General features: G+C 43.0%; 1 protein-coding gene across 3 annotated transcripts; it reads right to left on the reverse strand.

The window, feature by feature from the left end:
• Window positions 1-1811: 1811 nt before the first annotated feature.
• Window positions 1812-18614, reverse strand: E2F8 (E2F transcription factor 8). Of its 3 annotated transcripts, none has more exons than XM_075567180.1 (13): window positions 18422-18614; window positions 17012-17113; window positions 16636-16860; window positions 14955-15111; window positions 12802-13107; window positions 10605-10766; window positions 9533-9670; window positions 8698-8901; window positions 8203-8293; window positions 6721-7183; window positions 5604-5724; window positions 4116-4483; window positions 1812-3501 (listed from the first exon to the last, which is right to left on the reverse strand). In XM_075567180.1, the coding sequence occupies exons 2-13, from the start codon at window positions 17045-17047 to the stop codon at window positions 3322-3324; spliced, it is 2451 nt and encodes an 816-aa protein (XP_075423295.1). In that variant the 5' UTR covers window positions 17048-17113; window positions 18422-18614; the 3' UTR covers window positions 1812-3321. The 3 variants fall into 3 exon arrangements, with proteins under 3 accessions (XP_075423295.1, XP_075423292.1, XP_075423293.1); XM_075567177.1 differs by having other exon boundaries at window positions 8203-8296; XM_075567178.1 differs by lacking the exon at window positions 18422-18614 and adding an exon at window positions 17269-17340 and having other exon boundaries at window positions 8203-8296.
• Between the last annotated feature and the right edge of the window lie 5570 nt (window positions 18615-24184).

Here is a 24184-nt window from a genome sequence, read left to right on the forward strand (position 1 = left end):
GCCCACTGCCTGTCCCCGCGCCGGGGAGGGAGTTGAGCGGGAGGGAGGTGAGTGGAGCGGGAGGTGGAGGGAGGTGAGTGTGATGGGGGGGGGGAAGAGGACAGAGAGAGAGATGTGTGTGTGTGTGTCCCTTTGTGCCCTTTGGCCCGTCACTCCGCCTCAGGCCAATGAGAGGTGTGCGGGGGCGGCCCAAGGGACCAATGAGATTTCCCCTAAGGACACCGGACATCCAGACAGGCATACAGTGCTTTCAATTTTATATAGTAAGATATATATATATATATATATACACACACACACACACACTGGTGTGAAAAAAAAAAAAAGTACACCCTCTTTGAATTCTATGGATTTACATATCAGGACATAATAACAATCATCTGTTCCTTAGCAGGTCTTAAAATTAGGTAAATACAACCTCAGATGAACAACACATGACATATTACACTGTCATGATTTATTAAACAAAAATAAAGCCAAAATGAAGAAGCTATGTGTGTAATAGTACTTGCTGTGAACTTTCCATTCTTGTTGCACTACACAAGCACCTCCCAATTTATTTGTCCTAATTCCAATGCGATTGGATAACAAGCACTTTAATTGAAGTCACAATTTCTATCTTTAATATAATCTTCCACAGACTTTAAATAATTAATCATGGTCATTGTGATATATGCAGTAATGTGAATCACTAAAGAAAAGTTTTTATAGTAGTGTAAGTACAGCCAGCAGTCAAGTGACTTGAATAAAAGCACCCAGAAATATCTGGTCTATTTGAAGGCTAGCATCTTAACACCATAATATCACATTTTATAGCCTTAGACTTTTGTACATATAGTACCGGTATATAACAGTCTCTAGTGGAAAGAGTAACTATTACACATCTTCCCTACGTCATTGTGTAGCATTCTAAAAAAAGGCAGTGAGGATTCTCTCCTTTTGGTATCTGCATTAGGTCAGAAGGTCTAAAATATCTATAACAAGTCTGGTCAGAATGTTTCTCAGTACAGTCAATATTACAGCACAAAAAGAGAAAACATACAACCTCTTCTAGGTACTGCTATGTTCTCACTGAAGTCCCCGTGCAGTAATCATAGAAGTATCCATATTACCAGACACTGTTAAATTGGAACAACGTGTACTGTACTTGTTAAATTAGTGGATTAAAGATGCCATGGTAATTGAGACCGTCACTGAACAGACTAAATCGTTGCTATATCAAACAGTAACAAGAGATTAAAATGGATTTTGGAATGGTCTGAAGGGTATTGGAGACAGTCCCAGTAAGGAAGGGGTTGAGGTAGCTGAGGGTTGCACGTTTGAATTAGTCATTGATGGTACATGGCATGATGGTCAATACCCACTAAAATTCAATACCAAATAATGTATTGACAGCCATTGACAAGAACTATTGGCCATCACAAATAATGGATGTACTACATTAACTTACATAAATTGATAGGATTAATCGCATTATCTTGACTCATAAAAGGTATCTCAAGATTGTAAATGAGGAGGGTGAAGCAAAGGAAGCATGTTGCTACATACTATCTGGATTGAAAATAAAAAGCTTTCGGATGTATCAGATGTACCAGTTTTGATCTTTCTATTTGCGTGAGGTTCTCAGAATGGTATTTTAAGCTTGGTATCCGACACCAAGTCCCAGAACTTGTGTTTGGGTGCTCTAGAACTGAGCAGGAAATGTTTAGAAATACAAAGACACAGAAGATCTAGACAATAACTTTTTATAAAGAGGTACAAGATTCAGAATAATGAAATGTAACCTCAGAGCAGAAGAGCTAGCTGGCACCTGTTCTGTCAGGAAAAACACCTCTCATACCAAAAAGATAGTGACATTTGTTGCTGAATCTCAACAACTCCTCAAACTAATTAAAAATCATGGAAACCCAAAAGGGTTTAATTCTCAATACATCTGCAATCTATTTGTAGGAGCGTAAACAAATTCTAAGTTATTTTCTTCATCCGGGATTCTCCTCTATTATGTTCAATTCAAACCCCAGAAATTTAAAAAAAATTGTATCCACCTCACAATACACTTAGGGACAGAACAGCACAGGTTACAGATTGCCTAATAATATAGTTTTAGACACACTAGTTATTATCTAATGTCATGAGAAAAAAAAAAACAATAACCAGAGAAACAACAGATCCCCCAAGATCACAAGAACCTCTCACAGAACAAAAAGATAGATTAGCAATTAGCTTTTATTTAGATGTGAGGTTAATCCCCCCCCACCTTCAAAAAAAATAAATTTATGAACAAATTTTTATTTGATTCAAAATACATTATATAAATAATTCAACCTTGTTTGACAATCTTGATTGAAAGTTGTTACAAGCTATACAAAAACAGCTTTACTGTAGGAACGTGGAAATGTAATTATACAATTAAAATAGAACCATAGCCCATAAAAAAAGGAATATAGTACATATACATCACAGTATGTTCATTGTGCAAAATGTGTACTTACACTGTGCAGTTATGTGCACAAAAGTTCATATTATTTCTGTATGGAGTAAACGGACACTCATTTACTGTGTACAGTGCATTCATTTCATAAACGCTTAACTATATTAGTTATAGTAATGCTTATTGGAAAATGGGAATCTTAGAAACAAATATTAGTATTCAAGTATTACTCATCGTCAGCATACCTGCACTTTTAAGTACCGGCAGTCCATAAAACCATAACCACTGGCAAATTTCCAGATTGTCAGGGAAATTGTGAATGTTTTTGCTTTCGAAAAAGTGTCCCATTTACAGAAGAGAACAATTAAGGGAGCGTTGCAGAATGTATCCCATTGCAGTGGATTACAGGCACTTGGAGAAGGGATTCATTTTCATATTGACAAGAATTCTTTTATACTTAAAAAAAAGTCATCTCATCGTATTGTATCCTATGAAACCGAATGGAGGATGAAAAATACTGCAATCATTTAATTTGATATATGCAAATACTTACTAGGCATAGAGGCAGAACTCTATACACAACTTTTTATTTTATAAAATATCTTCGTGCTATATATACGAAAATATATATCCTTTGGTTTGTTATAAACCAGGGGTGGCAAACTCCAGTCCTCAAGGGCCACAAACAGGTCAGGTTTTAAGGATATCCCTGCTTTACCACATATGGTGCAGTCTTCGACTGAGCTACTGATTGAGCCCCCTGTGTTGAAGCTTGGATGTCCTTAAAACCTGACCTGTTGGTGCCCCTTGAGGACTGAGTTGGCCACCCGTGCTCTATAGATAAACCAAAATAATGCATCTAAAAAAAGACATTCAATGCCAGTTTATTATCAAAAAGTCACAGTGTCCTCTGAGCCTACATCGAGTTTCCTTTGTGAAACAAGTACTGGTCCCTGAGTAACATGGTTAGAAGCAGCAGAATTGGTAGGGGATGAGGTCAGACCGCCAGGGGTACGGAAGAAGCTTTCCTGCGGTACTTGGGATCCTTTAGGGGTCACCGGCACGCTTGGCTGTATAAGGAACAAAAATACCAATCCACGTTACAACAGAAGAGCTAGCAAGGGGAGAAATCTGATAAGGTTAAGGCCGCACTTATAGTTGCGGCGACGGCGCCAAAACACATACGTTGTTGTGCATCATGCTGCAGATAGGGAACGCGACCGCGACCAGGCGGAGGCAAGACCGAGCGGCAGGATCCAGGAGACACAACTTAGTCTCTCCATGCGGCCGCCGCGTTGTCCGCATCACGTGACGCGGTTCAGCCAATAATCTCATCACAGGCCACGCCCCCTGTCGCATCCCGCCTGCATATAGTGCAGGATTTGCACGCATGACGTCACTGTCGCATGCGCTGCAGTGCACACTCGGCCTAATACTGTGACATCAATATTAATCTTTACTGTAGCAAATCTCTTATGAAGGTAGAATATACACCCACACACCCACCCCACTTTGCCCAGGGAAGGCTAAACTAGTGACCACCACAGAGTTAGCAGAACTTCAGTTAATACACATACAGAAGGTTCCGCCTCAAAAAAAATAAAAAAAAGGGGGATTTGAAATAGTCGAGGATAATTATGCTAATCATAAAGTATCTAATAAATGGTCTTTAGAGCAAACCTACCTGTTGCAAAGTAAAGACTGTAAAAGGCTGTCCGTGATATGGAACTGGAGACAGATGTTTAAAGTTTAATACTTGTGCTGCCTGCAGTTCTTCGGCCGCCTGCCCGTTTCTCGGAGACACAGCGACCGGTTGCGGGCCGTCAGAGAACGGTGCTCCGGGAGAGATCAAATCTCTATTCTGAAGTGTAAAACCGAACATGGCTGGACTGGGGCTTTGGGAAGAAACACAGTGTCCGGGAGGCACAGGCTGGCTGGCCTGACTTACAATAGGCACGGCAGGAACTGAGCCTGGAGAAACCATTAAATTCAGAGGAGTCATGTGAAGGGAGGGGAAATTTGAAAGTTCAGAGGCATTCATGGGGATAACTCCTACAAAACAAAAGAAAATAAACATGAATATTACAACACACAAAATTACTCCCACTGGCGATAGTGTGTTATCTATGCCCCTCTTTTTACACACAATCCTTCTGAATGAGGGCTTTTTCCACTGATGAAGGACTTTGGTAGGCCGAAACGGTGGTAATATGCAAGAAATGTTAAAGCAGCAATATGGGCTTAACTTTATTATTATTAATTACAGGTTTGAAGCAGGGGGTATGAACTGCATTCATGTCAGCTCCGGGGACCCCTTGCATCCAGAGACTTGCCTCTATGGGGGGTGCCAGTATCTCTGCAATCAGAGAAACTGTGTGCCCAACATATTGGCGGCATTTAAATACTGCACGTTTGCCAAATAGAAAGCCGTCGCATCCCCCTGTGCGACTTCCTATTGGCCCATGTGACCAACACATTTAAACTAAAAAGAGATACCAGCACCCCCTACGGAGGTAAGTATCTCTGGAAGTAGGTGGTCCCCAGAGCTGAAATTAACGCAGTTCAGCTCGGCAGACCCCCTGCTTCAAACATGTAATTTTAAAAAAATAAAGGAATTAAATATATATTTTTTTAAAGTGTATTGTATTGCTGTTTTAATCTACTGTAAGACTGAGGAGTGCTGCCTGATGCTATATACACAGGGTGGGATACACAGGACATTCCCTGAACCGGAGCCCCCCCCACAAACACAAGTATACAGTGGTTAAAATGTGAGCGATGGCATTTATTGTGTGCCAACTTTGTGGCTTTTCCCACTTTCACATGATGCATGTCCCGCTGCAACGTGCCAATGGGAGCAACGCCTTGATTATACCGGCGGCGGCCGGACCCTCAAGGCGATGCGCTGCACCCCCGAAACCTGCACAAAGGCATCGGGGAGGCGTGGCCATGAAGTCACGCGAGCGATTCTCCCTCAATTGCTGAACCGCTCACGTGACGCGGCCGTCACACCTGAAAATCAATTTGACAGATTATACATTCGTGCGCTTGGCCACCTCGTTTGCGCAATCATTGGAAAACTGGTATGTTTTGGCGTAGCGCGTTCCGCCGCTTTGGGTATAATCACGGCCTAACGTTGTGTGTGTGTGTGCGTCCATCTACTTTTGTATACCTGCAATAGGAGAAGTGAAAATCTTATGTTCTGGGGAGGAGCCAGCTTGGTCTTGAACAGGCTCACTGCCCAGTGAAGCAAAGTGAGATAGCGGAATGAGATATCCTGAGGGATACAGAGTCTACAAGACAAAACAAAATGAAGCAACAGGTTACTTCCTTTATCCATAGCATCACCAGCAACCTTTCTCGCACTGATGAGACCTAAAGGGTCGAAATAGCTGTCTCAGCAGAGTTTCTGGCTGTGCACTTCTTTATTCCAGGCTGTGCTGAAAAGCTGTGTAGTGACAGGCATATGCTTATAGGGTCCCATGTTAAAATTGGTAAGAAATGACTTGCTCATTAAAGAGTGACACTGTGCTCATTTGCATATCATTACCCAGAATCCCTGGCTGCAGTGGAAGCACTGTTTGCTAAGCGATTATGGGGAAAGACATGGTTGCAGAGATGTTTGAGACGTACAAATAGTATTTTAAGTTATTATATAACACACACACACACACACACACACACATCACCCCTTCCTCCCTCCCAAATGAAAGCTACATATAGGGCATTCAACTTTATTTTTGGGCATATTTATGCTGCAACAAGGCAGAAAACTGACAGTGCAAATAAAATATGAAACAGAATCTGGTGCATAAGAGAAGGAAATGTCCAGAAATTAGTTAGGAACTCTGGACAAACACAAAATATTGTGTCCAGATGTGACACGCCTGCAGGGATCAAAACACAGATCCGTCAATACTTTGTATTCGTCGAGAGCACATCCCTCCCATGGATACTTATGCCACTTCCTAGACTTGACAAGAGTCCTTGCATTCTCCTCAAACACACAATAAAACACACAGATCACACTGCAATTTTTGTGCAGAGCCAAAAAGTGTATCCATCCAAAGTAGCAAAGGCCACAAGGTATTTACAAATAAATAAATGGTAATGCTTGCTCAAATTCATAAAGATTATCTACACAACGGATGCAGTGAAAAACATTCTATTGAACATTTAGAAAAACTAGTATAAAACAGTGGGGGAACAAATGCAAAGCATTATTGTGTAGTATCCCTTAATATCTGCTTGTGAAAAAAACAAAAAAACAAATAAAGCTTGCTGTATACCCCAGGGAAATTCTCCATCTGTCCTAGGGCACTTTTAATTCGTTTAGATGTGCTGCTGTCCTCTGGTTCAGGAAGCCTTTTGGAGCATTTTTCTGGTGGATCCTCTGTCAGGGACATGCCTCCCCCTTTAGTCACAACATCTTGTAACATATTACCCTCATCCAACTTGGCTTCCAGCAAACTTGTCAGTCCGCAGCCCTTGGCACAGGGAAAGAGATGTCCTTGAACATTGGGGCTTTGTGAAGTCACAGTTCTTGCTTGGGAAGGCTGCAGATAGATTGCATATGAGGTACCGGAATTAGCGTGAGGATGGATTAAAGGGATGGCTTGGCAAAAAGGAAACATCCCTTGTGTCTGAGTGAAAGATGGACTCGAGCACGGTGAACTTATTGATGGCTTCACTTCAATGTTTGGTGTGCAGTTAAGCACAGTTTTCGGCATTTGAAGTTTCCTCTTCGGATCTCTAAAGAAAAGATAAAGAAGAAAGCGATGATATAAATTAATAGCTGCGTCTGCTAAAACAACCTTTTCTATTACTTCTTAATAATGAATTCACTTATTGGAGTTTCCCCATCAACTCTTCCCACAATATTACGGTGGAAACAGTCCTAAAAGAGTTATCACAATGACCAGAAGGCTCAATTATTATGTTTGCAATTTTTGACTACTGCCATTTACTCCTTTAGCTATTGACAAGGCGTATATTAACTTGTGAAAAGCTGATTAAAGCAGCAATCCACACCTCTCGCATTACAGGAGGGCCCCAGTCATGCAGCGGGTTCCGGTCCAAGGACCCACCGCAAAGCGAAAATCGCCGGAAAGCGGAACAGGCGATTTTCGTTATGTGCACATGCACAGAGACAATGTGCCGTTCTACGCATGCGCAACATCGGCAAAACCCCCATTCTGCGCATGTGCGACCCCTGACTGTTCTCGGTACATGGCGGCCCCCTTCTTGGTACCGCCGTATTGGCAGATTGCCGAGAAGCGGGGCCTTGCTGCATTAGTTTTTTTTTTTTTTTTTTTTTTTAACTTGGCGGTCGAGAAACTGACCGCAATGTCTGACTTCTCTTGGTGGTCAACAGAAAGTTGCAGGGATTGCTGTAAGTCTACAATCAACTATATCTCAGCACCAAAATGAAGGGAGAAGGAGCGGCTCAGTGAGAAAAGACACTGACTCTGTACAACGACACAGAGTTTAATCAGGGGAATCTGGTTCAAATCCCGGAGTCAGCTCCTTGTGACCTTGGGCAAGTCACTGTCTCCCTGTGCCTAAAAACTATGGTCATTTATTGCAGTTATCGCCCAGTGGATCAAGCGTATGAAATTGTTCATTCCTTCCCACTGTCGGCAATCGACTATGTGGCTCACAGCTGTGGGGTCAGTATGTGCATATGCCATACAGTCATAATTACCCATTGGCAACCACTGCACACGGAGAAATCACACCTTTACTGTCACAACGTGAAGGTACATACTCACTTTGACTGATCGAGCTGCTGTTTGCATATTGCTGCAAGTTGGGACATCTTACTGGGAATAGATGACGAATTGGTTGAACTATGGCTACTATCTACTTGATAAAGAGAGAGAAAAAAAGCCATTGTAAAAATCAGATCTATTCATAGCTGAAGTACTTATTGTATAACGTGACATAATGCTCCAGAAAAGTAGTAACACGCCACAAAGGGATCTTTGCTATAAAACCTGTGTAAAAATGCAAGCATAAGCCAATAGGAGTCCATGTTAAAATGGATAAGAAGCAAAACGTGACGCAACGAGTCCACATTTGCCTGTCGTTACCCAGAATCCTCGTATGCTGATAGGTTTGTGAACCAGGACATATGAAGGAGTTTGTTTGTTTTTAAAAGTAACCAACCCCATGATTCATGCGTCACATTCCAGAACATACACACTTTTGATAGGCTAAATCTGCAGAGTAATAGTAACACAATAATATCCAGGGAATAAATGTACCTGTCTTCATAGGGCTGGAGGGAGCAGAGTTGATCTTCCTCCTGTCATTGTCAATACTCGTGGCTAACTTGATGAGAGACTGATGCCGAGTAAATTTCTGCTTGCCACGGGAAGCGAAGAGATTTTTGGCACACTGCTCTTTTGGGGATCTCAAGTCTATAGCTATGGAGGTCTGCAAGGTAGGGCTGCTTATGGGCTTTGCCTCTGGGGGGGGGGGGGGGGGGGAAACACAAATCAGAACAAGGACTGTGAACTTCATCACAAGGTTAATATTAATGCCACCAACCTCAATAGTAACTCCATAAACAAAGGAAAAAGTAGTAAAACAAGGTTACTGCACAAAAGCATTTTTAAAGATTTATGAAGCCATGATTCGGAAGGTCTGCCTGCTAGTGTAAAAGAATACTCACATTAGCAATAATATTTACATATAATACTATCAGTTCAAGTTATTTAACATTATGGCTGCTGGAAGTTTTTGCATATTATGTTGAAGGCACTTTTTGTAACTTACGGCTAAATATACAATAGGTAAAAATTACACAAGGATCACATGATCAACCGCCTGCACTCCTCTCTTGTAGTTTATGAAGCGTACATTGTACATCATAAAGAAGTTAGAATAGTCACACACTTACCACTCAGATCACAGACTGGAAGTAAAAGCCTCTCATGTTCTGCATGATTACCACATCATACATGGTCCATTTCTGGAGCGTTCTGCTCAGCTAAATGGTAGGGACTGGGCCTGGTACCAGAATTTCCTACAGGCCTACCTGCCTTAAAAATCCACACAGACAATACATCAAATGCTCTTTCTACTAAAAGCACAAACCTTGTCCATCTTTAAATGCTTCTGGCCCAGTCCACTGGAATGCTGGTTTTCGACCCTTTTCTTCTGTTACATGAACTTTCTTTATGAGATCAAGACTACTCAGGACATTAGCGATATCGTACAAACGTCTGATTTTTGCTGGGGAGGGGGGAAAGACAGCAAGTTATTGCTAAGAATTTAAGAGTTCAAATAGAAGAATACTTTGTTTCACAATATGCTGGTATTCGGCATTACCACAATGCAAAGCCAGTACAACCAGCCTCACACTGGAGACCCAAAAGGTCGAAACAACTGTCTTGTGAGTAGGGTTACTGGCTATGCACTTCTTTAACTCAGGCTGTGCTGAAAAGCTGTGTAAAACAGCAAGCATACGCTTATAGGGGTTGTCCATGTAAAAAAATGGATAAGTGACACTGTGCACATTTGCATGCATTACCCAGAGTCCTTGGCTGCAGTGGAAGCACTATATGCTATGTGATAATAGGGAAAACAGGGCTACAGGTGTCTAAGACATACAAATGCACCACAAGTGGCATTTTTATTTACTGTATTACCAAATTGAATGACGTGACCTCTTCATGACAAACAAGCCGAGTAGTTAACATTGTACATTCTCAGAACATCAAGCGCCATTTCCCTACCGACTGTCGACTCCCAACACTTACATTGTAAGCTCCATTGAGCAGGGTCCTCCTGACCTATTGTTATCGTGCATTCATTTATCGAAACGTTTTTGTTATGCTTCTTACTGTCTTTCACGCTCATTGTACTGTGCTACAGAACCTGTTGGCACACTATAAATACAAGCCAATAATGTGAAAACGTCACTTCTGTAATTATGTTAAGCTTATGGTGGGGGAAACAAGTCATCCGCCATCTATAAAACTAAACCAACACCAACAGAAAGTGTTAAAAGATGTATATTGTTTTACAATTGAGATTCAGTCTTCCTTCTGCTTACTATAGAAGCAATTACATAGAACCAAGAAACTCTGTGCCTTATGGTGCCAGATCTTGTCAAAGTTACTCAGGAAAGTAAGTCCCTTCCCCGCATCTGAGTCAGGGTACTTACTTTTGAATTTGCTCTTATCTAAATCCTCTATTTGGTCCTCTCCAATTAAAATTTTAGCGGCGACTTCCAAGCTCACAATCTGAGGCGTCGACACAAGAAAGAGCATCACGAACTTCTGACTCATCACTCGCAAAGATTTCTCTTTTCTGCTGTTGACAGACGCTGTGCAGAGAAGAAAATGCACGACAAGGGAATTTAACAACAAAATGAACACAAGCCATACTTATAAATAATTATATAAAAAAAGTGAGATCGTAGTAAAAATAAATAAACATTGCATTGTAAACCTATAACGGTGTCTAAACAGACATAGCCACCCTACCCCTCTGACAAGAACTCTTCGCTAGTGAAAAAGCTTTAGTGTACAGCACACTTACACCATACTAACTTTTATGACAAAAGCCTGCCAATTGTAATAGTCTAAACCAGCATTTCATTCAAAATCCTTTGTGGATTAAAAAAATAAAAAATAAAAATTAGTTGTGTAGTATTATGTAATACTTACTGAATTCCCCCCCCCCCCCTCCCTTATATTGCATTAATCTTCCTTGGGTTGCTGTAGCAACTATTTAAAATAGGCGGCCATATTGGGTGCCCTGGGAAGTAGGAACTTCTCCGATCGATTACGGGAGAATGTAGCGATCGGAAGCTACGATAACTGCAATGCCGTAAAAGGTAAGGAACTGCTGCATTTCCACACTGCCCCGCAGTGCTTATTTAAACATTTATTTATCCACAAATTATTCAACATTCCATATCCATGTGTAAAAAAAAAGTAGGTGAACCTTTAGATTCACTACTTTGTGGCACCCCCTTGAGCAACAATGATTCTACCAAGCATTTGCTGCAACTGCTGGTCAGTCTCTCATCGGTTTTGAGGAATTTGGGCCCTTTCCTCCTTACAGAACTGCTTCAACTCAGCGACATTTTATGGCTTCCTTGCATTGACACCTCAAGTCAGGTCCTGCCACAACATTTTGATGGGGTTTAGGTCCAAACTTTGACTAGGCCATTCTTAAATGTGGAATTTCTTCTTCTGCAGCCATTCTTTTGTAGATCTGCTTGTAGGTTTAGGATCATTGTCTTGCTGCATGACCCACTTTAGCTTCAGCTTAAAGACAGATGGCCTGGCATTCTTCTTTAGAATCTTCTGATACAATGCGAGAATTCATGATTGTGTCGGTCAAGCCGTCTAGGTCCTGAGGCAGCAAAGCAGACCGAAACTATTATACTCCCAGCACCACGCTTGAAGGTTGGAATGAGGTTCTTCTCTTCAAACACAGCGTTTGGTTTTCGCCAAACATAACATTTCTCATTTAAGCCACCTTTTACTTGTCTGTCCAGAGAACATTGTTCCAGAAGTCTTGTGCATCATCTGTGTGCTCTTTGGCGAACTTCAGGCGGCAGCAATATTATTTTAGAGAGCAGTGGTTTCCTCCTGGCTATCCTTCCATGATCATTCTTGTTCAGTCTTTTTCTGATAGTTGGCTAATGTGAGTGTTCATGACTCAAGGCGAGTGAGCTGCAGATCCTTGGATGTTACTCTGGGGCACTTTGCAACTTCCTAGATTTGCTGGTTTGTTCTTGGAGAGATTTTGGTAGGACGACCGCTCCTGGGTAGAGCGATTGTGGTCTTGAACTTTCTCCACTTGTAGGCTGTCTGACAGTGGATTGTGAAGCCCCACATCCTTAGCTATGATTTTGTATCCCTTTCCAGAATGATGAGCATCAATAGCTGCTTTTATGAGATCATTAGATTTCTTTTGATTGTGGCATGACGTGTTTCCACACATCTGTATGGTGAAGAGCAAACTCAAACTCTCTGATCTTCACATAGGGTGAGGCCTCTCAAACTCACACCTGAAGACCTACATAATTATTTTAAAAACCTAATTATCCCCTTTAATTTAACTGATAAAACCAGGGTTTCACTTACTTTTGCACATACCCTGAATCTTACTTGTATAATTCATACATCATTTTGTTTCAAAAGACATGGAATTGGTTAATATAAACCATATTGGATATTTAAGAAAAGGCTGGTTTTGATCCAAGAACGTTATCATGGAAAACTATGGAATTACCGTAATGATCATTATCAAACGTGTGTGTAAATACACACACACACACACACACACACACACACACACACTTTTTAATAAAATGCTGCATTAAGTATTGGGTTAGCCGCACTTACCTGCTCTAAACTCCAACCCTGGTAGCTCAACAAAGCAGATATCGGTTTGCTTAAAAAGCGCTCTTGGTGTTGGCGTTTCAGTGCTTGTGTCTTCGTGTACATCAAATTCCTTTTCATACTCTCTTTTCTTGAGGAATGTTATTTGCTCGGCGTATTTATTCTCCTCTCCAACTTGTTTCAGTGCATCAAAGGTTTTGCCGAGATTCAGACGTCCATGCCAGATATATTTGTTCTTGGCAAGGCGGCTGACCATGTGCAGGCTCTCCAGCACATTCACAATGTCATATATGCGTCTACGTTCCACATCTACAAATAAGTGAAAGGCCATAAGTTGGGTTCTTAAGCAGGTTATTTATTGTCCTCCATGCTGGCTGAAGCTTTAATGCACTGGTGGAAACCTCTGCAGGTTTTATTCCAGTTTCTGCAACATTCCCATATAGCAAAAACACATGTTTCTTGCAGAACACAGAAGTGAAATGTTCACTGTAAGGGCGGTGAAGACATTATTTAAGACGAGAGGCAAACTCAATGTATTCCAACCTGGTCAAACATTTAAAAAATAAATAAATTATTTACATTGATATCAGGGCGAGAATAGAGAGGAAAAACGATATATGCTCTTGCATCTGCCTATAAGGCATTAATAAAGATAATACACACACACACCTCAATAACAGCAACCTAAAACTAGTGACCATGTGGCAACTATATATCAAATACAAAACGTGTGCAATAATCAGGGGAAAAAACGAGTGATGTGCAGGTGAATATATTAACGGTGTAAACCGTGCACAAAGTAGTGATGGCGGGGTGCTAGTGTACCGTGATAGATGAAATATATAGTAGGACCAGCCGGATAGGAAGCTAGAACATGTCCAGGTGCTAATTAAATATGTTAACTATTAGCCAGTCAGAGACCTCATATAGTTTAATGTGATAAAGATAATGCAGTTCTAAAGAGAGTAGCCAACTATTGACGGGTACTCATGGGCCGATACTTCATAATCGGACTGCACAACCAAAGTAGCAATAATAACTAATGCCAATGCCTGAGAAGATGTAACAAAATTGCAGCTCTAAAGATGGTCTTCAATTAAAGACAAAGTATCGGACAACAGATGAAATTGCAATAATGTAGTGCCAGGAGATACAGATAAACATCAATACCAGTGTAGATCTCTATATGTAAATACAAAAACATTTTTTATGGGGTGTAAATAGCCAAACAAATGCACTTATTGGCACTTTTTGGGTGCTGGCACTAGCCACCATTTCTGCCTCTATGATATTATGTAGCACTCCATTATTTTCGCTCATCACCTCTTATTTGATTTATAGTAGGCAATTTTATGACTTTATGCAGTGTGTGTAGGATTTAAATTTGTCGGACCGTTTCAAAAAGAGACATTTTACACCTATCCTGGACATTATTTCACTTGTCATTTTACAGTAAAGGTTAAGTTTTAATTTAACAAGTTGTTCAATTATTATTATTTTTTTAACAGCTATGTGGTACTGCCCATTAGTAAATAAAATGAGCGTTTTCTCAATGGTGTTACAGTTTAACACCTAATGCAGCAGTGCCTTCTAACAGCCCACCCAACCACTTATTCATAGACAATCATGCTGACTGTCCTCTCATGAGCTGCTGTTAATGTCAATCTCAGGCTGATTTTAAAGTGAGGAATTTCCCACTGAGGTGTGAGCCGTGATAAAGCACACGTCCGTGACACTTTAAACCTCTCTCCCTGTGGTATATACCTTACTTGGCATTTTATTGCTAGAAGTTCACTTCTAAACTGTGTTCAAGTGATGTTTCCCTTGATTTACGTTTAGTCTTGAGGACTTGTCCTGTTAATTTGACCATTGTTTAATGTACACACTTTGCTAGAAAATAAAGTATTTGAGCCACTTTTGCTGAAGCCGGGATATCTGGAAAACCTGACCTGTTGCTGGCCCTTGAGGCCTGGAGTTTGCCACCTGTGATGTAGACAGACCACTAATTAGTCGCCGTCCGTTACATTTCATTTTTTTGGTGTCAATATCAACACACACAAAAACAGACACACACATACAGAATCAGCGGGTCCCCTGATGTTGGGGGTCCACTGCGTTAATAAATGCATTTACTTTATGTGAGTTGGGTTACTTACGCAGATTTTCTGCTACTTCATCTAAACATATATTGTTGTTCAGTGCGGGGTTAGGGTAGTTTGGATAACGCGCCAGAAATTTATGGCACAGCAATCCTAAACTTTTCTCTTTCCGGCTTGGCTGAGTTTTCTCATATTCGTCACCTGAAAAATGCTCCTGCAGAAAAAACAAAGAAACCATTTAAACAGTGCAGAAAATGTGCGAGACTAGACAAGGCTTTCCTTAGCAGTTATGTTGCAATTTAAACTGGCAATTACACAAATGTAACTTCTCACTTCCCACTATCTAAAGCTTCAACTGCTGAGGGAACAGAGAACTGGAGTGTTTTGGAATCCACTTCCCCTCATAATTGCAGTGGCCGTTAATTTTCCCTAACACCCTGCAGCAGTGGTGGCCAACTCCAGTACTCAAAGGCCAGCAACAGGCCAGGTTAAGGATATCCCTGCTTTAGCACAGGTGGCTCAATCAGAATGCTGAAGCAGGGATATCCTGAAAACCTGACCTGTTTGCGGCCCTTGGGCACTGGAGTTGACCATCCCTACCCTACAGTATCAATGCTATGGAACTGCAAAAGATATGTATGTTGGTGTTCAGAGTAATTTTTTTACTACGGCGTCGTTCAGTGTCTGGAATATGGAAATGCATATTCATTATCATCACCTTTAAGCAACTTTATTGCTGTAGAGATTGCGAGAATTGAATGTTTCCCCTTATGTATATTGTAATAATTTCACTGTATGACGTGCCAATATTTTGTCCAAAGTAAAGCACACTGATATAGGTGAACATACCGACTATAATGCTTTAATACTTATTGGGCTACAGATTTCAAACATCACAATAACCACACAATTGCATAATACAGTCGGTCCTCTTATCCTCCGGAATCCGTCCGCAAACCGCTGTCAGATTGCAGATCCAATGTTAATCCGCTGTGGTGAGCGTTGGGTAATCCATGCCGAAGTCGGATAATGCATTCAGTGGAATGCATTATCTGGTGTCGGATAACAGACCGTCGGATAGCGATGACCACCTGTACCGTATTCCCTAAACATGACCATTTATTAGCAGATTCACAGAACATAGCAGCAGGAAACAGTTTGTGTGTGGGTATTTTAAGATATAGCCAGAGTATCTTTAAACAGATCATTGACAGACCCTGCATATGTGCAGAGATCCACATATATTGTGTATTAAGCGTTACATTTTCAATCACTCTCCAAGCCAGAAACGTATATTTATTTTGTTTTCGTTACAGATTGCAGAAGCTCCATGCAGAGGCGCTAGCCCATCCAAAAGGTAATATGACTTCTAAATAGGGTATAATCTGATATTAAAAGAACTGCTGCAACCTGATCATTTTATCCAAGTTTAATTAAATGCGTTTCTTCTAGACGTAGAGCGAATTGTATTTATAAATTGTACATTACCAGTACAGATCCCTTCATATGGAATGAAGGAGTGGCTCAGTGAGAAAAGGCACCGACTGAAAACAATGACTATGGTTCAATTCCAGGTGTCAGCCCCTTGTGACCTTGGACATGTCACTTTATTTCCCTTTGCATCACGAAAAAAAAATAGATTATAATATGGGGCTGGGACTTGTAAAATAACTTTCTATGTACAGCTGCGTACAGGAAACACATTATTATCAGTATAATACCAGTCATCAAGTTTTACCTCCAGCATTTCTCGTTCCCTGTTTCGGATTTCTGGGCTGGCAGCGCTGATCAGCATTTTCAAGTTTGCGGTTGGGGTCCATGGATCCCCAGCAGCAACTTCTTTAGGCTTTGTGGGAGTTCTTAAAGTGCCGACTGCAGACTGGATCTCTCCTAATACCGAGTGCGACGTCTGCCTTGGAGGAGACTTGGCGATCCTTTTATTTGGATCGAATCTGTTATTTTCCTGCAAAGGGATAAACAATTTGCCGACTGCACGTCTGTGTGACTAGCCCTCAAGCAACAACTAATATATATATATATATATATATATATATATATATATATAAAAAACACAACACACAAATAAATTATAAATAGTTTTTCTTTACACAAACCTTCTGCTCGTCATCCATTATTTCAATATAAGACATTGTTTGTATTAGGAATTTCTTTCAGTCCCTGCAACAGTATCTGTAATGTTTTCACATCACAGTGCCCTAAAATAAAAACACATTGAATAATGACATCTTAACTTTTTTTTTCTTTACAGCTGTCAGCACCACGGTGACATCCCCACACATGCATTTGATACCTGACACATAATGATGGAAGCCGACACCCTGATTAACATTGCATGCTAATTGATTAGTACCATAGCAATCTAAATCAGTGGAACTGCAGTCCACACCCTGCGCTCCTCCACCAAGCCTGATCACACACTATCTGTTGGTGCGTGACACACACCCCAAACCCCGCCCCCAGCAGGACCTGCGGTCCAATCAGTGAGCCAGTGGTGCAGGACACTCCGGAAGGGGCGTTGACATTCGCGTCGTCCTGTTTGAAATGTAGAAATTTTGGCGCGGGAAGAACCGCCTTGTACACCCGGAAGCGGGCGGCGGGTAACCCACCGGTGTGAAGTGGGCCATACCTCCGGCCGCCGCTCCCGGTGTTTTGTTGCCCTGGAATAGGAGGCAGCAGCGGGGGGTTGCACGTAATAAATATATCACAGTGATAATATTTAATACAGACGTTAGGGCTAGAGATATACATACGCACGTATTCTATATGTACAACACAATCTATATGTATAGGGCTAGAGATATACATACACACGTATTCTATATGTACAACAATCTATATGTATAGGGCTAGAGATATACATACACACGTATTCTATATGTATAACACAATCTATATGTATAGGGCTAGAGATATACATACACACGTATTCTATATGTACAACAATCTATATGTATAGGGCTAGAGATATACATACACACGTATTCTATATGTACAACAATCTATATGTATAGGGCTAGAGATATACATACACACGTATTCTATATGTATAACACAATCTAGCTGTCAAGGTAAAGTATAGACACACAAACACCGTCTCTACATTTCCACCAAGATATATACATCTAGATATACGCGGATCTCTGCACATACGTAGGGCCCGATATTATTAATATATATATATATATGTATATACATACACACATACATACACATATACACACAACTGTGTGTATATGTGCAAGGTAGGGGTTTTGAGCATATGTACAGCTATATGTGTTATATATCTGTGTGTGTGTATATATATATATACATATACACACACATATATATATATATATAGTTAGTGTGTGTATATATATATATACACACACACACACATACACAGACAGACTGTGCGTAGTATAGTAAGCAGCGATTACACACCGTGTGTCAGTGTCACCCCAGCAGACAGCCCGGCTCTGTGTCCCCCACAGTTGGGGGGGAGGGGAATAGATGTGACTCACCTTCTGCCTCCCGATCCTCCCAGGCGGCGGTGACCTCTGTCACGTACAGAAACACCCGCGCTCCGGGTGAGCTGCCGGTCTCCGGGCGTTGGGAGAGAGAGAGGCGGGCGGGGTGAGGGTCCCGCGCTCCGGGCGTTGGGAGAGAGAGGCGGGGTGAAGGTCCCGCGCGCCTCCCGCGGTTTGAATCACCGAGCGCGAGACGCTGTCGAGAACAACTTTTTTTGTTTTTTCGCCCTGCCGCCGAGGGAGCCAATCAGAAAGCAGCGACTCCACCCGAGCCGACCAATCAGCAGCGCGGTTGAGATGGTGGGCGGGGCATTTGGTACAACTTTCTTGGCGGGAACAAGCAAGTTGTTGGCTGTGCAGTGTGGGTGTGATACTACAGGACCTCCCGTGGGCACAATGGGACAGGGCTGTGTCATACCAACTTTGGACCATTATATATATATACACACACACACACACACACACACACACACACACACACACACACACACACACACACACACACACACACACACACACACACACACACACACACACACACACACACACACACACACACACACACACACACACACACACACACACACACACACACACACACACACACACACACACACATTAAGGTTATGGTGGGTAAAAAAGTGACTAAAACCCTCCACAGTAAAGCATAAAGCAACTGTAAATATTCCTGTATATTCATTTGCATGTCTTAGACAGGTCTGCAACCCTGTCTTTCACCACTATCACCCAGCAAACAGCACTTCCACTGTAGCAAGGGATTCTGGGAAATGACATGCAAATGAGCACACAGTGCCACCTGTAATGCGAGCATGAGATAAAAGGTGGCACTGTGTGCTCATTTGCATGTCATTTCCCAGAATCCCTTGCTACAGTGGAAGTGCTGTTTGCTGGGTGATAGTGGTGAAAGACAGGGTTGCAAAAACAGTCACATGTGATGACAGTCTCTGAAAAATCAAATTTACCCGGCTTCCAAATTTTTGGTCGCTCCGTCACGCTTACTATAAGCGCTCGCGACAGAGTCAATTGTTTTGTTTTGGAGCGATGTTGCATCGCCGTCGCAGGCACTATAAGCGCAGCATGTGCGTGTGTGTATGTGTGTGTGCGCGCGCGCGATTGGGGGAGTGTGTGTGCGTGCGCGCGATGGGTGTGTGTGTGTGTGTGTGTGTCGCTTGCGACGGAGTCAATTGTTTTGTTTTGGAGCGATGTTGCATCGCCGTCGCATGCACTATAAGCGCAGCATGTGCGTGTGTGTGTGTGCGCGTGCGCGATTGGGGGAGTGTGTGTGCGCGCGATTGGGGGAGTGTGTGCGCGTGCAATTGGGGGAGTGTGTGTGCACGCGCGCGATGGGTGTGTGTGTGTGTGTGTGTGTCGCTTGCAACGGAGTCAATTGTTTTGTTTTAGAGCGATGTTGCATCGCCGTCGCAGGCACTATAAGCGCAGCGTGTGTGTGCGCACACGCGATTGGGGGAGTGTGTGCGCGCGTGATTGGGGGAGTGTGTGCGCGCGCGATTGGGGTAGTGTGTGTGTGCGCGCGCGATTGGGGGGGAGTGTGTGTGTGTGTGTTCCCCAGAATTTCAAAATCGAATTCTGGGGTTCCCTAACCAAACAAATGTTGAAAACCACTGCGCAATATTCACTTTCTGTTTTGTGAAAAAAATATTCATTTTTTTACATAACGGTACTGTGTAATTATTATTTATTTAAAAAGGGTTTTACCAGGAAGTAATACATTGAGAGTTACCTCTCGTTTTCAAGTATGTCCGGGGCACAGAGTTATGATGACAAATACTTGGTTGCGTTAAAATGAACAGAGGTTAAATGTCATGTTTACAGACATTTCATGGACAGTTAGAGATAATATGATTATGGGCGTTTGTAACAGTTACAGGCAATATTAAAATGTGAGAGCTGAATTCTTGAAAGAACTTAAACTGGAGGCGGCTTTGAGTGTCTAGTACAGCGGAGACAATGGTATTTATTTTTTATTTTCACTTTTCATTATTAGTCACTTGAGGCATAAGGTCTGTTGATACATACTGCTTATATGCTGTTTCCTTTTTCACATATATATGCTGATATCCCAATTGGAATTCTATCACCTCATGATATTGTCAAGATGAAGGAATGTTGCAGACTTTAATAACATTTGCTCTGCGCACACGTGGCGTTGGTTACATAGCAACAGGCAATATCAGAGCTTTGGATCCGACAAGAACGCACCACGGGAGCAAAGGGAGTTTGCGTATGGCCGCGATGACATCTCAAAGTTGGCGCCTGACAGTGGAGACTCTCCCCCTGGTAGACGGATGACACGGGACGAGATGACGGGAGCAAAGGGAGATTGCGTGTGGCCATGATTACATCATGAGGTTGGCGTCTGACAGCGGAGACTCTCCTCCTGGACGACGGATGACACGGGACGCGATGACGGGAGCAAAGGGAGATTGCGTGTGGCCATGATTACATCATGAGGTTGGCGTCTGACAGCGGAGACTCTCCTCCTGGACGACGGATGACACGGGACGCGATGACGACGGATGAAACGGGACGTTGGATATGAGATCATGTGTACAAAGAAGACATTTCCATGGGACCTCAAAACTGCAGCAATCATTTCCAGCTGCACTACTGAGGAAGCTTGTGGACTCAGCATATCACAGCAGGTGTTTTCCATCATCATCGGAGAGCATGTTGGGGGTTTATATGGGTATGTAACGGGTATTCCCTGTGAATACAGACGCTGCTACCTTGCTGTGTAACCTGTGTGGCTCTCAGGAGCCTAAGCCTTCGCTTGGGGAGCCTGGGGTACATACAATTTAAAACGATCTCGTGGTGCAACGCCTCCACCTGAGAGCGATCCCAACGGAGTGGGAGGAGGCCTTCACAGGAAACAATCACATTAAGCAAACAGTGGTGAAACAGAACTGACTTTACTGCATAGCGTGTACTCATTCATCAATCAACAGGCGTCCCTCTCTAGAGAAGACACTGACTACTGCGTCTCGCAGGACGCTCCCACCTACACCGGGTGATCCCACCCCGTGTCCAGTAACCACATACACAATACGTCTCCCACCCTTTCCTAGTGAGAGGATATGTATGACTGCGCTGTCACTGGTCCCGTGTGAATCTAATATATCGTTGGTGCACTTGATGAGGGTTACCTGCCGAGCACTCCAGTGCTCGGGCCTGCAACGGAGCTTCGCAAAGGATCTAATGGCGGATGAACACAGGAACTACCGTCCGGGGCGATCCCACCCGGATGGCCTCTGCAGCAACAATGAAGATCTGCGCCCAACCCTCTGGACGGACGCGCAGCGTCTGCTGAGTCCCTAACTAACACTAATAGTAAGGGGCAGGGTCCCTAACCTGGGGCCTGTCCCTACAACACTCAAACTACTGGTGACTCAGGGCTATCTGGGGCCTAGGGGGCTGCTGGCCTAGTGCAGGGAGTCACTGACTCCTGCACCTTACCTCCTTCCCCTGGCTGCTCCTGGCACTCACTGACACTCCCAGCACCTGCAGCAACGCACTGCAACCTACTTTGTACCTGCAGCGAATGTGCTGCACACACACACACAATGCCTTCTTGTCAGCCCTCACAGCACTGACAGCCGTGACACTGACAAGACTGCACACCACACGCACCTAAGGGCAGAGTCCCTAACCTAGGGGCCGTCCCTCATTACTTACCCACTAACCTGGTGGGGAGTTGGGCCTGTCTGGGACCTGGGGGACTTTACCTGGTGTAGGAGCCACTTGTTCCCTACACCCTTCCTTCCCCTTCTTGCTCCCAGCTCCAACTGCCGTTGCTCTAAGCCCGTGAAATGTATCTATCTGCCTGTGTGGGAATCCTGGTCTCATTAGCCACCTTGAGGCACCTGGTGCCTGCCTCTCTAAGCCTCATGGGAGTTGTAGTCCCGTGGAGGCTGTTTCTGTATTGGGGCCACGTGCGCGATCCTACTGCGCATGCGCAACTCCCTAAGGGCTGCCACAACCTCCTAGCCTGTACCGCGCATGCGCGATCACGCCGCATGCGCGCGCACCCGCAATGGCAGCCCCTGCTAGCCGGGTACGCCACCTACAGCTCGGCTCGCTCCCTGCACTGGCCCCCACCTTTGGGAACAGCCGGCGGGTCCGTCGCTGCCTCCTGCGGCACCCGCGACCTCGCTGACCCAATGGAGGGGGGTCTCTGGGAGCCGGAGAGCACCGGGGCTACAGGTATATAAGACTCTATTGGACACCTTTACTTAAGCCACTCACCACTTGAAAAAGACTGCTCTGGTCGAAACGTCGCTAAGTTTTGGCTCATTAAACAGTATTAGAACAATCCGCAGTGCCTTGTGATATTCTTGTTTAGGTATAGTACTTGGATTTCCAGCAGGACATCTTTCAACACAAGTGCACCGGTAATTATGTATGTGTATTGATTATATTGTGTATTGATTATATGGTGTGCAGCAGTCATCCTCCCTTTTTCTACATACAGTTAGGTCCGGAAATAATTGGACACTGATAAAAGTTTTGTTATTTTGGCTGTGTACCAAAATAAATTCAAGTTACAGTTAAATAATTAATATGGGCTTAAAGTGCAGTCTATCAGCTTTAATTTGAGGGTATTCACATCCAATTGGAGGAAAGGTTTAGGAATTACATCTCTTTAATATGTAGCCCCTTCTTTTTAAAGGGACCAAAAGTAATTGGACAATTGACTCAAAAGCTGTTTCATGGACAGGTGTGGGCTATTCCTTCGTTATTTCATCATCAATTAAGCAGGTAAAAGGTCTGGAGTTGATTCCAGGTGTGGCATTCGCATTTGGAAGCTGTTGCTGTGAACCCACAACATGTGGCCAAAGGAGCTCTCAATGCAAGTGAAACAGGGCATCCTTAGGCTGCAAAAAAAAAGTAAATCCATCAGAGAGATAGCAGGAACATTAGGAATGGCCAAATCAACAGTTTGGTACATTCTGAGAAAAAAAGAACGCACTGGTGAGCTCTGCAACACAAAAAGGCCTTGACGTCCACGGAAGACAACAGTGGTGGATGATCGTAGGATCCTTTCCATGGTAAAGAAAAACCCCTTCACAACATCCAGCCAAGTGAAGAACACTCGCCATGAGGTAGGCATATCATTATCCAAGTCTACCATAAAGAGAAGACTTCACGAGAGCAAATACAGAGGGTTCACCACAAGGTGCAAACCATTCATAAGCCTCAAGAATAGAAAGGCCAGATTAGACTTTGCCAAACAATATCTAAAAAAGCCAGCCCAGTTCTGGAACAGCATTCTTTGGACAGATGAAACTAAGATCAACCTGTGCCAGAATGATGGGAAGAAAAAAGTATGGAGAAGGCTTGGAACGGCTCATGATCCGAAGCATACCACATAATCTGTAAAACACGGTGGAGGCAGTGTGATGGCATGGGCATGCATGGCTTACAATGGCACTGGGTCACTAGTGTTTATTGATGATGTGACAGAAGACAGAACCAGCCGGATGAATTCTGAAGTGTATAGGGATATATTGTCTGCTCAGATTCAGCCAAATTCAGCGAAGTTGATTGGATGGCGCTTCACTTTACAGATAGACAATGACCCAAAACATGCTGCGAAAGCAACCCAGGAGTTTTTTAAGGTAAAGAAGTGGAATATTCTGCAATGGCCAAGTCAATCACCGGATCTCAACCCGATCGAGCATGCATTTCACTTGCTGAAGACAAAACTTAAGGCAGAAA

The sequence above is a fragment of the Ascaphus truei genome, chromosome 12, assembly GCF_040206685.1.
Source record: "Ascaphus truei isolate aAscTru1 chromosome 12, aAscTru1.hap1, whole genome shotgun sequence".
Lineage (NCBI taxonomy): Eukaryota > Metazoa > Chordata > Amphibia > Anura > Ascaphidae > Ascaphus > Ascaphus truei.